This window comes from Juglans microcarpa x Juglans regia, chromosome 1D, assembly GCF_004785595.1.
Source record: "Juglans microcarpa x Juglans regia isolate MS1-56 chromosome 1D, Jm3101_v1.0, whole genome shotgun sequence".
NCBI lineage: Eukaryota > Viridiplantae > Streptophyta > Magnoliopsida > Fagales > Juglandaceae > Juglans > Juglans microcarpa x Juglans regia.
In genome coordinates, this window is record NC_054594.1 from 19,090,208 (window position 1) to 19,102,898 (window position 12,691).

Consider the following 12,691-nt stretch of genomic DNA (forward strand, 5'->3'; position numbering starts at 1 on the left):
ATGGAAGTTTGAAAAAGTTGTAAAATTAGATGAAAAAGTATGAAAGAATAACTAAAAAGTGTTTTTGTTTGAGTAGTGTTTGTACGTTGAGATGGAATGATATGAGATGAAATGAGACCAATTGCTTATCCAAACGGGGCCTTAGAAACTTAGTGAAGATATGTCTAAAGCGATTTCTAGTTGATTGTTGAAAATAAAGTTTTATTTGGTGGGAAATGTAAGCAAATTCTATCAAAAAGTCTTGCTACAATTCAGGACTAGTAATATGCAAGAAGCAAAAGGATCTAATAATCTGGCGAATCATATTTTGGTATGTATTTCCCATGCGGACCAAAGTAGGAAGATAGGAACCCTGTCAAAGCATCTAAACCCTTGATATTGTCTGAAGCAAATATGGGAGGTAGGTATCAAGGAATCAGGACCATGAACAAGAGCCTTTTAATCACCTTGAACGTTTGATGAATTTGCAATCCCCAACAAAAGCATAAGTGGGAATTTATATGGAAGAAGAATTATTGAAACATCGAATCATCTAATCTGCTTGTGTAACACGTCGGTCAGTGGCCGTAGGGTTTGGTCAAGCATGACGGCGGGGTGAAAGGAAGGAAGCACCTGAAAATGGAAGACAAAAGTGAAGTGGGGAGTTACTTCGAAGTCAACCTAGTTAGTTTTACGGGCGTGGGCTTAGTTGGTAATAAGGTTGGGCTTGTCTCAACTTCAGTCCCTTGGCCTATAGCCTTATGTTATGTTGTTAGTGTTGAGTCGGGCCTTAGTCCATTTACCCCATTTTGTTTTAGCCTTTATGTTTGTAATAGACATCTGTATTGGCCTCTGGCCCATGAAGTATAGTTGTTGTTAGTGGCACGATATATAGTGGAACCATGTAATGGGAAAAGCATGCATAATCATAATCCAAATAGTTATTTCCTTTTATCTCTCTCTTTCTCTCTATATATCCCTTTTCTGGAGGATTACTCCTCTCGAAGTGAGTAGCTTACTGAAAAATATTATCAAACAGTAGAGGTGTGATACAATTTTGGTATTAGAGACACCAATCTCTGTATACAAAAGAAGAATACAAGTATGGCTAAAGGTATAAGTCTTGATCAATTACAAGATGGGCTCATTGCCCTAAAACATCCACAGATTCCCAATACCAAAATCTAGAAATAGAAATGCTGGCATTGAAGAGACAAAATGATTCCATCGTCCAACAGCTAGCAAAGTTGACAGTGGAGCTACAAAAGCACCACCATAACAGCTCTCTAGGAGAATCTTCAGCTCGTGGACTAAGAGATGAAGGAGCTAAAAATCAACAGTCTTTGGGAGATATCCAAGCTCGTACAGTGAACCTCGAGTTTCCCAACTTCCATGGAGAGGATCTTGCAAGCTGGATCTACAAGGTGAACCAATCTTTTACATTTCATCACACACTACCCCAACATCGTATCAGATTGGCCTCTTTCCATATGGAGGCCAGGGAAAAGCTCTAGTGTGGTTTCAAGATCTGGAGGAGTCAGGTCAGCTTACTGACTTGGACTCATTTATTAAAGCCCTGTTGATTAGATTTGGGCCTAATGCATACGATGACCCTATGGAATCTCTAACAAGATTGAGACAAATGGGTTTAGTAGAGGAATACAAGGCTAAGTTTAAAGCACTGTCAAACAGGCTGAGAGTCCTATCAGATAATTACAAACTTAGCTATTTCTTAAGTGGATTGAAAGATGAAGTACTGACTTGGACTCATTTATTAAAGCCCTGTTGATTAGATTTGGGCCTAATGCATACGATGACCCTATGGAATCTCTAACAAGATTGAGACAAATGGGTTTAGTAGAGGAATACAAGGCTAAGTTTAAAGCACTGTCAAACAGGCTGAGAGTCCTATCAGATAATTACAAACTTAGCTATTTCTTAAGTGGATTGAAAGATGAAGTGAGAGTACCAATAAGGATGTTTAACACTACCAACTTAACTGATGCCTATAGCTTAGCCAAACTACAAGAAGAAAATGTCTACCTAGCCTGAAAAAATTTCAGATCCAGTGTTTCATACTCACCTGACCAGGCATCTTCAAAACCCCAAATCCCAACCCCACAGACCCAAACAGAAACACCTTAAAAAAAACAATTTCCCATTCAAAAGATAAATCAATAGAAAATGAAGGAGAGAAGGGAGAAAGGGCTCTATTACTACCGTGATGCTAAATGGGGCCCTGGACACAAATGCCAAAACCTTAAACTATACCTTTTGGAAGAAGTTCTGGTAGAAAATGAGGGCAGGGAGGTAGTGACTGAAGAAAGGGAAGAGGAGTGTGCAGTGGAAGTGTTAGAGTTAGACAACCAAACAGAAAATCCAGAAATATCCTTGCATGCACTCACTGGATCCCACAACCCAAAAATAATGAGGCTCAAAGGCATATTAGGGAACCAGTGGCTGACTATTTTGGTTGACACTGGCTCCACCCATAATTTTTTGCACCCTGTGGTGGAAAGGGGAAGGTTAACTGTTGATTGCAGTGAAAAAGTTAAGGTGAAGGTGGCTAATGGGGAGCTACTACCCAGTGAGGGAAGATGTATCGGACTTAAACTGAAAAATCTAAGGAGTGTTAATTACAATTGATGTTCATGTAGTGGTACTAACATGATATAATATGGTGCTTGACATCCTGTGGTTGAGGGAGTTGGGGACTATTTCTTTGAATTTTAAAAGTCTTTGTATGCGGTTTAGCCTTAGAGATAAGACCGTGAAATTTCAAGGCTTGGCCCCATCCCAATTCATAGAGAAGGGATCCTTAAACACAATGAATAAATTGGAGACTAGAGGAAATTGTTGCAAATGATAGAAAGCTGAAACAGTTAATAATCATACTTAGAAGGCGGAAATTCCTAAGGGAATTCAAGAACTAGTCTTTTAGTTTTTGGATATTTTTTAGAAGCCCACCCCCCAGCGGGGATCCCATGCTATCAATTTGATACCACGAACCAACCCAGTTTCCATTCGACCCTATAGATACTCTTACTATCAACAGGATGAAATTGAACTCATAGTGCAGGAGTTGTTGAAATTCGGGGTTATCCAACCTAGTCAAAGTCTATATTCTTCACCTGTCTTGCTAGTGAGAAAGGCAGATGGATCTTGGAAGCTTTGTGTTCACTACAGTGGCTTAAATGGTGTGACTGCTAAGAACAAGTTTCCAATACCAGTGGTAGAGGAACTTATGAATGAATTGCATGATGCTGTGATTTTTTCTAAGCTATGTCTTCGATTTGGATACCACCAGATCAGAGTTAAGCCATTTGATGTGCCTAAGACATCATTTAGGACACGAAGAAATTACAAAATTTCTAGTATTGCCTTTCGGCTTAACTAATGCCCCCATCTACTTTCCAAATCCTCATGAATGAGGTATTTCATTTTATACTAGTATTTTTTTACGGCATTTTGGCGTATAGCAAAACAGAAGAGGAACATGTGCAACACTTGAAGATGACTTGAGAAAGAACCAGCTCTATGCCAAGCGGGCAAAATGTCATTTTGGGTGTAGGGAGATCTCCTACTTGGGCCATCTAATTTATGGATAGGATGTAAGGGTAGATCCTAAGAAGTTACAGATCATGAAAAGCTAGCCCCTACCTAACTTGATCAAGGCCTTAAGAGGCTTTCTTGGGCTAACAGGATACTATCACAAGTTTATCAAGGGTTATGGTAGGATTGCAGGGCCATTGACTAGAATGCTGAAGAAGGACCAGTTTCAATGGAGTGAAGAGTCCAAACTAGCCTTTCACAAGTTAAAAGAGGCTATCATATAGCTCCCTGTATTAGCTCTCATAGACTTCACACAACCTTTCACTATAGAGTGTGACACATTTAGGACTACTATTGGGGCAGTTTTGATGCAAATGGGGAGACCAATAGCCTTCCACAGCCAGGCACTTAAGGGAAGGGCCTTACTTCTATCTACATATGAAAAAGAATTGTTTGTCTGGTCTCAACTGTCCAAAAGTGGAAGCCATACTTGCTGGGTAGGGCCTTTGTGGTGAGGACTGACCAACATAGTCTTAAATATCTTTTGGACCAGAAAGTAGGGACCCCCATGCAGCAAAAATGGGTTACCAAGTTGCTGGGATACGATTTCTTAGTAGAATACAAAATAGGGTTGTTGATGCTCTATCGAGAAAGGATATTGAGATGGAAGGGACACTCATGCTATTGACTTTTCCTTCCATGGGGTAAGTGGAAGAACTAAAGGCTGCTTGTGCACATGATGACCACATTCAAGGCTTGGTGCAACAGTTTCAAGACCAAAAACTTAACCAAGATTACAGTATGAAGTAATGGTTGTCACTGTACAAATAGAGATTATACATTTCACAGAGTGAGAAGTTCAGAAAGAAGCTTCTGGAGTTGACTCATAGTAGCCCTTGGGGTGGGCATTGAGGATATGACAAGTCGATACAGAGGGCCAAAAGGGACTTTTATTGGTCTAGGCTAAAGAGGGATGTCAAAACATTCATTAGAGAGTGTGATGTGTGTCAAAGAATGAAGGTGGAAAACACTTACCCTAGTGGTCTTCTCCAACCTTTACCCATACCATTTAAGCCATGAGTCCACATCTCTATGGATTTTATTGACGGCCTCCCTAACTCTAAAAGTTTCAATTGCCTTTGGGTAGTGGTAAACAAATTCACAAAATACAGCCATTTTACCCCTTTAAAACATCCCTACACGACTAAAAGTATTGCTGAACCATTCCTTAAAAACTTCCTCAAACTTCATGGGTTACCAAAATCAATAGTGTCTGATCGTGATAGAACATTTACTAGTCAATTTTGGCAGGAGTTATTCTGTCTGCAAAGAGTGCACTTGAACCTTAGTTCCTCCTACCATCCTCAAATGAATGGCTAGACAAAGGTGGTTAACAAAACACTGGAGGGATACTTAAGGTGCTTTTCAAGCCACAAACCTACAGACTGGTCAAAGTGGGTAGCTTTAGCAAAGTGGTGGTACAACACCACCCCCCATGTCTCTAAAAAGATGACCCTATTCGAGGCACTTTACGAGTACCCACCCTAAGATTATTATATTGCGTCCCTAGCACCACTAAACTTGAAGAAGTTGACTAGACACTCAGATCTAGAGACCAGGTTTCAAATCTACTATGCCACAACTTACAACGAGCCCAACACCGAATGAAAAAGTATGCAGACATCAAGAGGAAAGAACAGGAGTTTGAAAGGGACGAATGGGTATACCTGCACCTGCAACTTTACAGGCAAACCTTTGTGAGCCACCGGTGAGACCTAAAACTAGCGCCCAAGTACTATGGACCGTTTCAGATCTTGGAGAGGGTGGGAAGTGTTGCCTACACTCTGGATCTGCCCTTTACTGCCCGCATCCACCCCACGGTGCACGTCATGTAGTTGAAGAAAAAGTTGGGCTCCAGATTCACAGTCATCCCAAATCTCCCACTAGTCGACGAGCATGAGATCTTACGACCTGAACCTAAGGAGATTCTTGGCAGGAGAATGGTTAAGGCTGGAAATCGAGCCAAGATCAAACTTTTTAGTTCGTTGGCAAGGTCGTGATTTTGAAGAAGCTACGTGGGAAGGGTATTCATACTTGAAGGACAACTTTCCACACCTTGCAGGCAAGGTGTTTTGATGGAGGGGGTCAGTGTAACACGCCAGTCAGTGGCCGTAGGGTTTTGTCAAGCATGGTAGCCGCCAGCGGGGTGAAGGCTAGGAAGCGTAAGACATAAGTGAAGTAGAGAGTTACTTTAAAGTCAACCTAGTTAGTTCTACAGGCATAGGCTCAGTTAGTAATAAGGTTGGACTTGTCTCAACCTATGGCCTTATGTTATGTTGTTAGTGTTGAGTTGGGCCTCAGTCCATTTAGCCCATTTATTTGTTGAGTCGGGCCTCAATCCATTTAGCCCATTTCATTTTAGCCTTCATGTTTGTAATAGACATCTGTAGTGGCCTCTGGCCCATGAAATATAGTTGCTGTCAGTGGCACGATATATAGGGGAACCGTGAGATAAGAAAGGCATGCAAAATCATAATCCAAACAGTTATTTCCTTTTATCTCTCTCTCTCTATCCCTTTTCTGGAGGATTACTCCCCTCGAATTGAGTAGGTTACTTGGAAATATTATCAAACAGTAGAGGTGTTTTACAACTTGGTACCAGACACAAATCAGGAGGATATAATATTTAATTAAAACGTAACTTTGTTTAACAATTTATCTGAGCGTACACTCTTTTGGATTTTGATACAGCTTACAAAATGAAGATACTCAACTTGACATTAGAAGTACCAACGCTAGTCTAATAACCGGAGAATCATTTCAGCAGAATGCAGAAACTTGGAAAGAAAAATGCTAGTTGAAAGCAAGTCAATGCCGCTAGTCCCCCCACAAACTGAAATGCCTCTCACTTGGTGTAGAGAACATCTTCCCATGGGTGGCGGTATAGTGGCTGCTTCAATCTCTTCTGGTCAAAGGTGTGCCTGTTTTTCAATAAGGAGAACTCGGTTAAGATTGAACTATGAGATTTCACTGAAAAATGCTCATAACGATCACCATAGTTCGTATCATCGTTTTCTTCCCATCATTTCTAATTGTCCTAGTACACTCACGTGATATGTAATGTAAACAAGATATCCATGTTTATGGAAGTACAAACATTTGTCACTAACAAGTCGTATCAGTCAGTCATATCTGAAATTTTTTAAACTTGAAAGCAATGGTTAGAATTTAGAGAAATCCACCCAAGTAGATTATCCAAGAGAGTATAGAAGATCGTAATCCGTGTCAGTCAACATGGGAGCATCTAATCAGTTAAAGAGGACCATAGATTTCTACTGTATCATCCTCGAGAAAAAAGAAGGCTTTATATGTTCAGAACTCAAACCGCTAAAGGTATCAATAACAAGGATTTAATTCAAAATTTTACCTTAATAGCCAAGGCAAAGTATAAGCCGAAAATCTGGAGAAGTAAAGTTTTAGAGTAATTTACTTACCCAATCAGACCAATGGAGCGGGCCAGCACGAAGAGTCCATTCAGATAACCAATCTCAACAATCTCATCAATCTCTTGCTTGGTGAACATTCCACTGCCAGCAAGGAGATCCAAGAAAAGGGACCCAATTGCTCCATCCACATTGAGCACCAGGTTATTTGCCTTTGAGAGGGTGTAGGTTTCAACTTGCACAGCGTATTCCATGTACTTTACAGAAGGGAAATGCGTGCGTGCAAAGCGTTGAAGCAGCTCCACTCTCTTGTCTCTGTTGTCGCCTCTCTTGATCCTTTTCAACAGCAAAGAAACAAGAATTTCACATACTCAAGATTTGTGGCACAGCCACTAGAAGCATGATTTTTAAATTTCATGGTTTAGCCCTCGTAAGTTGAAAGATGGTGAAGGTTCAAAACTCTCTATTACCTGTGCCCAATTCCGGGTACACGAATGCCCTTCTTTTTCATGCTTTCAACAAACTCATAAGGTGTCAAACCCTGAAAAACACAGGAAAGAGATAGGCTGTTAGAATGTTTAGACCAGTGGACACCTACTAACAAAGTTTCTCCAGTAACGCCCATCCAGTCTCACCCGGTCATAAGCATCCTTGAAGTATCGAGCAGCATCATCAATGGCACCACCAAATCGGGGACCAATTGTAAGCAAACCTGTTAAAGAAGTCCATCATTCACCCTTCCATTACAAAATCCGCTCACAGGAGCCACTCCTCCTAGCAATTTGAAGTAATAAATTCTGAACAAGAAAAAATTGAGAGGCAACTCTTTACCTGAGACTAGACTGGAAACAAGGTCCTTTCCAGCTCTTGCTGTTACTATAGTGTTGTGAGCACCAGAGACACAAGGACCATGGTCGGCACACAACATGATACATATCTGATCAATGTCATATATTAGTGACAGGACATGAATACAAGTTTGCTTTCAGAATCAGGAGTTTAAGGGAAAACAAATAGGACAAAAAGCTAAATCAAGAGAGACTTTTAAGCACGACCAAACTCTACAGTCATGAGCAACCTACCTCAATAAATTGTGTGCAGTAACGTGGAAGGCTGCGTTTGAACCACAAAAGAGAAATAACATCACCAACACCATAACCTGACTCAACAATGGAAGACATTGGTACACCAGCATAGCATGGCTCCTCACCTACAAAGCAATTAAGGCAAATGATATTAACCCATAAATTACATGAATACTAAATTAAAATTCTATAGGTTCGAAAGGTACCCCTGTCATCAGAGATGGTGGAAATAATATGAGTTGGAGCGCGAACTTTTCCACTCTTGATGGCAGTGTTAAGATCCTCCGGTATTTGTGGAGGATGAACTTCCTTTACCGGTGTAGTCTTTCCCTCTTCAACCTAACAGTAAATTAAAATATGAAATATATAATTATATCCAAATGCACAGAGCCTAAGGGAACTGACAGAATGTTTTTTTTTTTTTTTTTTTTTTTTTGTGGGTTTGGAGGGGTGTGGAGGAGGTTATTTATAGGCTGATGTTCATGATACACAGAACTAACCAGTTTCTCAAAAGTTTCCTTAATTGCAACTTCTAAGGCTTCATATGATGTGGGTACAACAGCTCCAGCTTCTCTTAGTGCTTGATTTTTGGCTTGAGCAGACTCCATCTCACCACCACTTTTAGCCCCCTGATTAGACAATACCAAGATACATAATTATTCACGAATGTGGCGCCTTTTGTAATATATCACTACAAAAAACAGCATTATAAACAGAACAGTAAAAGGCAATTGAGGTGGTTGCTTACAGCATGTCCAAACTGTACTTCAGATTTGAAGAGCCGTGCACAGGTTCCACTAACCCAAGCAACCACTGGTTTGGATACTTTGCCCTGCTTCAGGGCTTCCACTAGCGAATACTCATCTCGCCCACCAAGTTCCCCAAGTACAACAATCATTTTAACCTGAGGATTTTAAAAAAAAAAACTCTGAATTGACTGTAAACAACAAATATATAGAGTCCAACACAAGAATGCTCAGTGAACGTTTTATAAAAAATGTTAGATTTCATGCTTTTCAAAGTATAGGAGCTCTGCAACTTAACCCCCAAAAAATGTGCAGTTATGTATTAAGAACATCTTTTTTGGGCCCTCGCAGAAATTGGGACTTGCTCGGACAGAAAGTTAAAAGTAAGATGATGCAGATATGACTTTGTCACCTAAAAAGAGCAAAGCAATAATATACCTGTGGGATGTTGTTAAACCGCAAAACATGATCAGAAAGAGTGGATCCAGGGAAAACGTCTCCTCCAATTGCAATACCTAAAGCAGTTCCAAAACACATCAAAATTTAAATTATAGCCTAAATCCATTCAAATAAGGCTATCATGAAGATAAAACGAAGCAATGCCGCCAGAATGTAGGTACCTTCATAAATTCCGTCGGTAACACGGGCAACCGTATTGTATAATTCATTAGACATCCCACCCTGCAATCGTAAGAAGTTTTTTTTTAATCATCAACACATTCAACATTCTTACCAAAGACGATAATGTTAAAAGCTAGAAAAAAAATTAAGCCAAGTCCTGAAGGAAGGTCCAGTCGTATCATTGAGGCAGAGGCCCAAAGTTAGGCAAGTCCTCCCAAAAGATGTTAAATTTGACTCCTGAATTAACTTAAAGATTACACACGTCCACCAGCCAAACTAGGGGTGGCAACTTGTGCTTGAAAAGCTTAGAACTGTTTGCACTTTTGAAGTTCTAGATAAAAATGGCTCACTCCTATACTCTCTACAGAATCCTTGCTTTAGTCTATTTTTCAACTCACTAGTTGCTTCCGTATTAAGAGGATATGCAGTGTAAATGAAGTTCAACTAGCACATTTTAAGTTTATGGGTACATCACAGATACGAAAAGACAAAATCTCTAATCAAACAATGTTTGGAAGGTGAAGAACAAGCTTGTTAATGATTTCATGCATGACGCAGTTGGTTTAACATATATAGCACATTATGATAATATTCTAGATCTCTTATGAGCCAAAATTCTACTTATTGAGAAATATAGATGCAATGAAGAGACAAAAATCGCTGGAGCAACTACGTACAGATTTGGAGACAAAACCAACAGATCCAGGCCTGTATAGCTTGCAATGAATTATATTATCAATAGTTCCAGCAGTGTCACCAATCTTGAAAGCCCCAGCTTGAATGCCTCCAACAGTAGCTGGGCCAATAACAACCTACAGCATCATTAATAAATTAGCACCACTTGGTTAGTCTCTTGCCTGGTTAAGTCACTTTAAACAAGTATGCAGCCTTTCTCTTACCTTATTATTTGCCCGAGCATATGCAATCAATTGCTTTGTGTCTGACTCTGGAACACCTTCAGCAATAATAGCAACAACTCGAATGGTTGGTTGCTTCAGAGCAGCCATGGATGAAGCAGCAGCACTGCATGGTTATCAAAATATAATTAATTACAACTATACACTAATGAAGTACAGAAATTCAAGATGCAGTTAGTTTGATGAGTTCAGACCTTCTAAATGACGCAAAGTTGATAAAGACGTCAGCAGTAGGATGGGCAGCACAAGCTGCCTCAATGCTGCAAAATAAATTGACATGAAAGTCAGAAAATTTTACTAAGAAATTCAAGTCCATTGTTCAGAATCCACAAGTAAGCTTCTTTTGTGTTTTCTAACATGTACCGTTGATGTAATGGATATAAACAGCATAAGATGTATGTTTTTACTATTGTTTAGTGAGCATAGAGCAATTCAACATCAATATTCAGGACTAGTAATGAACAAAAACTCTGTGTCACATATGTGTACGTAAAACTGTATTCCACTATTTATAACAAGCCATAATTCGTCTATGCATAAATTTTTTCAAGACCAAGAGGTTCCTTAGATCGACCAGTTTATGTGAGAAAATAAAACAAATCATAAGCAGTCACTGTTGAATGATAGCAAAATTATTTATTTTAAGGAATTATATTTTTAGAAAAATAATACTACAAAGGGGTAACAGTCAAACCAATCAAAGTTATCCATGGTCTGGCCACATAAGATTTTCCTATCCTTAGTCCAAATTTAAATCATAAATATATGAATATAATATCTAAACAAAAAGCGAGACACATGACATACGCTGAGTGCACAGGGATAGCAATCTCTTCTTGACCGAAAAAGAGTTTCTGAAATCCATCGCCACCAGGGTTAATGATTCCGGCAACTGACGGTGTTTCCCTCCCTACAGATACAAGTATGAACATACCCCCGTAAACGCCAATATAACAAAGGCAAAAACTTCTCATCCAATTTAGCCATTATAATACAATATCACTACATCGCTTTTGAATTAACTAAAGGAGGGATTTGATACCCACCGCAAAGGAAGTCAAAATCAAGCATCCGCTGAATAGGGAGTTGTTTGTAGTTGTAAAATAAGGCTTGTGTAGTGCGCGAGAATAGTTGTCCGGTGGCCATGGTGACGACTCAAAGCGACCTGCTACACATACAAGAACAAGATAAAACTTTAGGAAGGTCTACTTGAATATAGAAGAAATATTACAAGTTTCAAAATATGTGTTTTTTTAATCGGTACTTTCATAATATCTGGAGTCACATGAAACAACTATTCTCAGTGAAACTTTCCGTTGGTGAATGAAACTCTTATCTAAACGGTTCTAAGATATTACCGGGCTGGCACCTTATGATCCAACTCTAAACCATTAAGTAAATTCTCGAATAATGGCCAGCAAGCAGATTCCAACAAGTTTTGTAATTAAAATGAAGAACAGAACTTACGAGGCAGATCCACACGGGTAACAGAAGAATTTGTTGCACCAAACATTAGAATAAAAAAGGATAAAGTTGTACCAAAGTGCACCTAACCTGAATCTACAGTCTACCAGATCTCAATTCCGATTCAAAAAGTTAAACCCAAAATAACGGAATGCGAGGTATCCGACAGCCTTAATTCCGATCAAGCAGCGCTTGCTACGAATCATAAATAAGAAGCAGGTCTCTCACTACTTTTATATGTATCTCACTACATCCGGAAGCTCCAAATCAGCTCACTAACTAACAAAACAGAGCATTTCGCTCCACTTCGAAGACATCGACAAACCGTAGCATCCGAGAAGACAGCGGAATACAGACCCAGACAGGAATTCGAATCCCAACAGAAAGAAATATAACAAATTCCAGATCCAAGATCCTCGTGATTCGAGTAGATAGGGACACAGAAGAGCTCAGTCAACGGTAAACGATAGAGAGAGAGACAGAGAGAGAGTTGCAAAAGATGGGAAATGGAATCTACCTGTGAGCGGAGAAGGATCGCACGGAGCCGCCAAGATAGAAAGAACGGTGAAAATGGCGAAAGGAGAACGGAAAATGGAATGCTGATAAAAATCGGGGGAATGGGTAGTCGGTTTATATAAGAACACAATGGAGAAGAGCTACCCACGAGATGCACAGGGGAAGGGGGTGAGCTGCGCACGTGGCACTTGGTAGTTAGCTCATGGCTATGATTGATATTTACTTCTAACGCAAAACACTTTATTCAAAATTCTAATATTATTATTAATAATAGGACAATGCACCGCTTGGGACTTTTGTTGGCTCTAGTACGTGGTTTTTTATATATTTTTTTAAAATTATTTTTTACATAAATTTAAAACATCATT

The 12,691-nt window shown here is 39.6% G+C and overlaps 2 protein-coding genes across 6 annotated transcripts; one reads left to right on the forward strand and one right to left on the reverse strand.

The window, feature by feature from the left end:
• Positions 1-2,163: 2,163 nt before the first annotated feature.
• Positions 2,164-3,376, forward strand: LOC121238143. Its single transcript, XM_041135000.1, has 2 exons — positions 2,164-2,535; positions 3,035-3,376. Exons 1-2 carry the CDS (start codon positions 2,164-2,166, stop codon positions 3,374-3,376), a joined length of 714 nt encoding a protein of 237 aa, XP_040990934.1.
• Positions 3,377-6,187: 2,811 nt separating this feature from the next.
• LOC121238581 (ATP-citrate synthase beta chain protein 2) lies at positions 6,188-12,477 on the reverse strand. 5 transcript variants are annotated; one of them, XM_041135522.1, is made up of 17 exons: positions 12,325-12,477; positions 11,390-11,508; positions 11,151-11,253; positions 10,538-10,603; positions 10,326-10,449; positions 10,104-10,238; positions 9,426-9,486; positions 9,244-9,320; positions 8,808-8,963; positions 8,560-8,688; positions 8,266-8,398; positions 8,057-8,184; positions 7,806-7,911; positions 7,610-7,686; positions 7,445-7,515; positions 7,026-7,310; positions 6,188-6,512 (listed from the first exon to the last, which is right to left on the reverse strand). In XM_041135522.1, the coding sequence occupies exons 2-17, from the start codon at positions 11,487-11,489 to the stop codon at positions 6,437-6,439; spliced, it is 1,827 nt and encodes a 608-aa protein (XP_040991456.1). In that variant the 5' UTR covers positions 11,490-11,508; positions 12,325-12,477; the 3' UTR covers positions 6,188-6,436. The 5 variants fall into 5 exon arrangements, with proteins under 5 accessions (XP_040991456.1, XP_040991464.1, XP_040991480.1 ...); XM_041135530.1 differs by having other exon boundaries at positions 11,390-11,511; XM_041135546.1 differs by lacking the exon at positions 12,325-12,477 and adding an exon at positions 12,036-12,234.
• Positions 12,478-12,691: the final 214 nt, after the last annotated feature.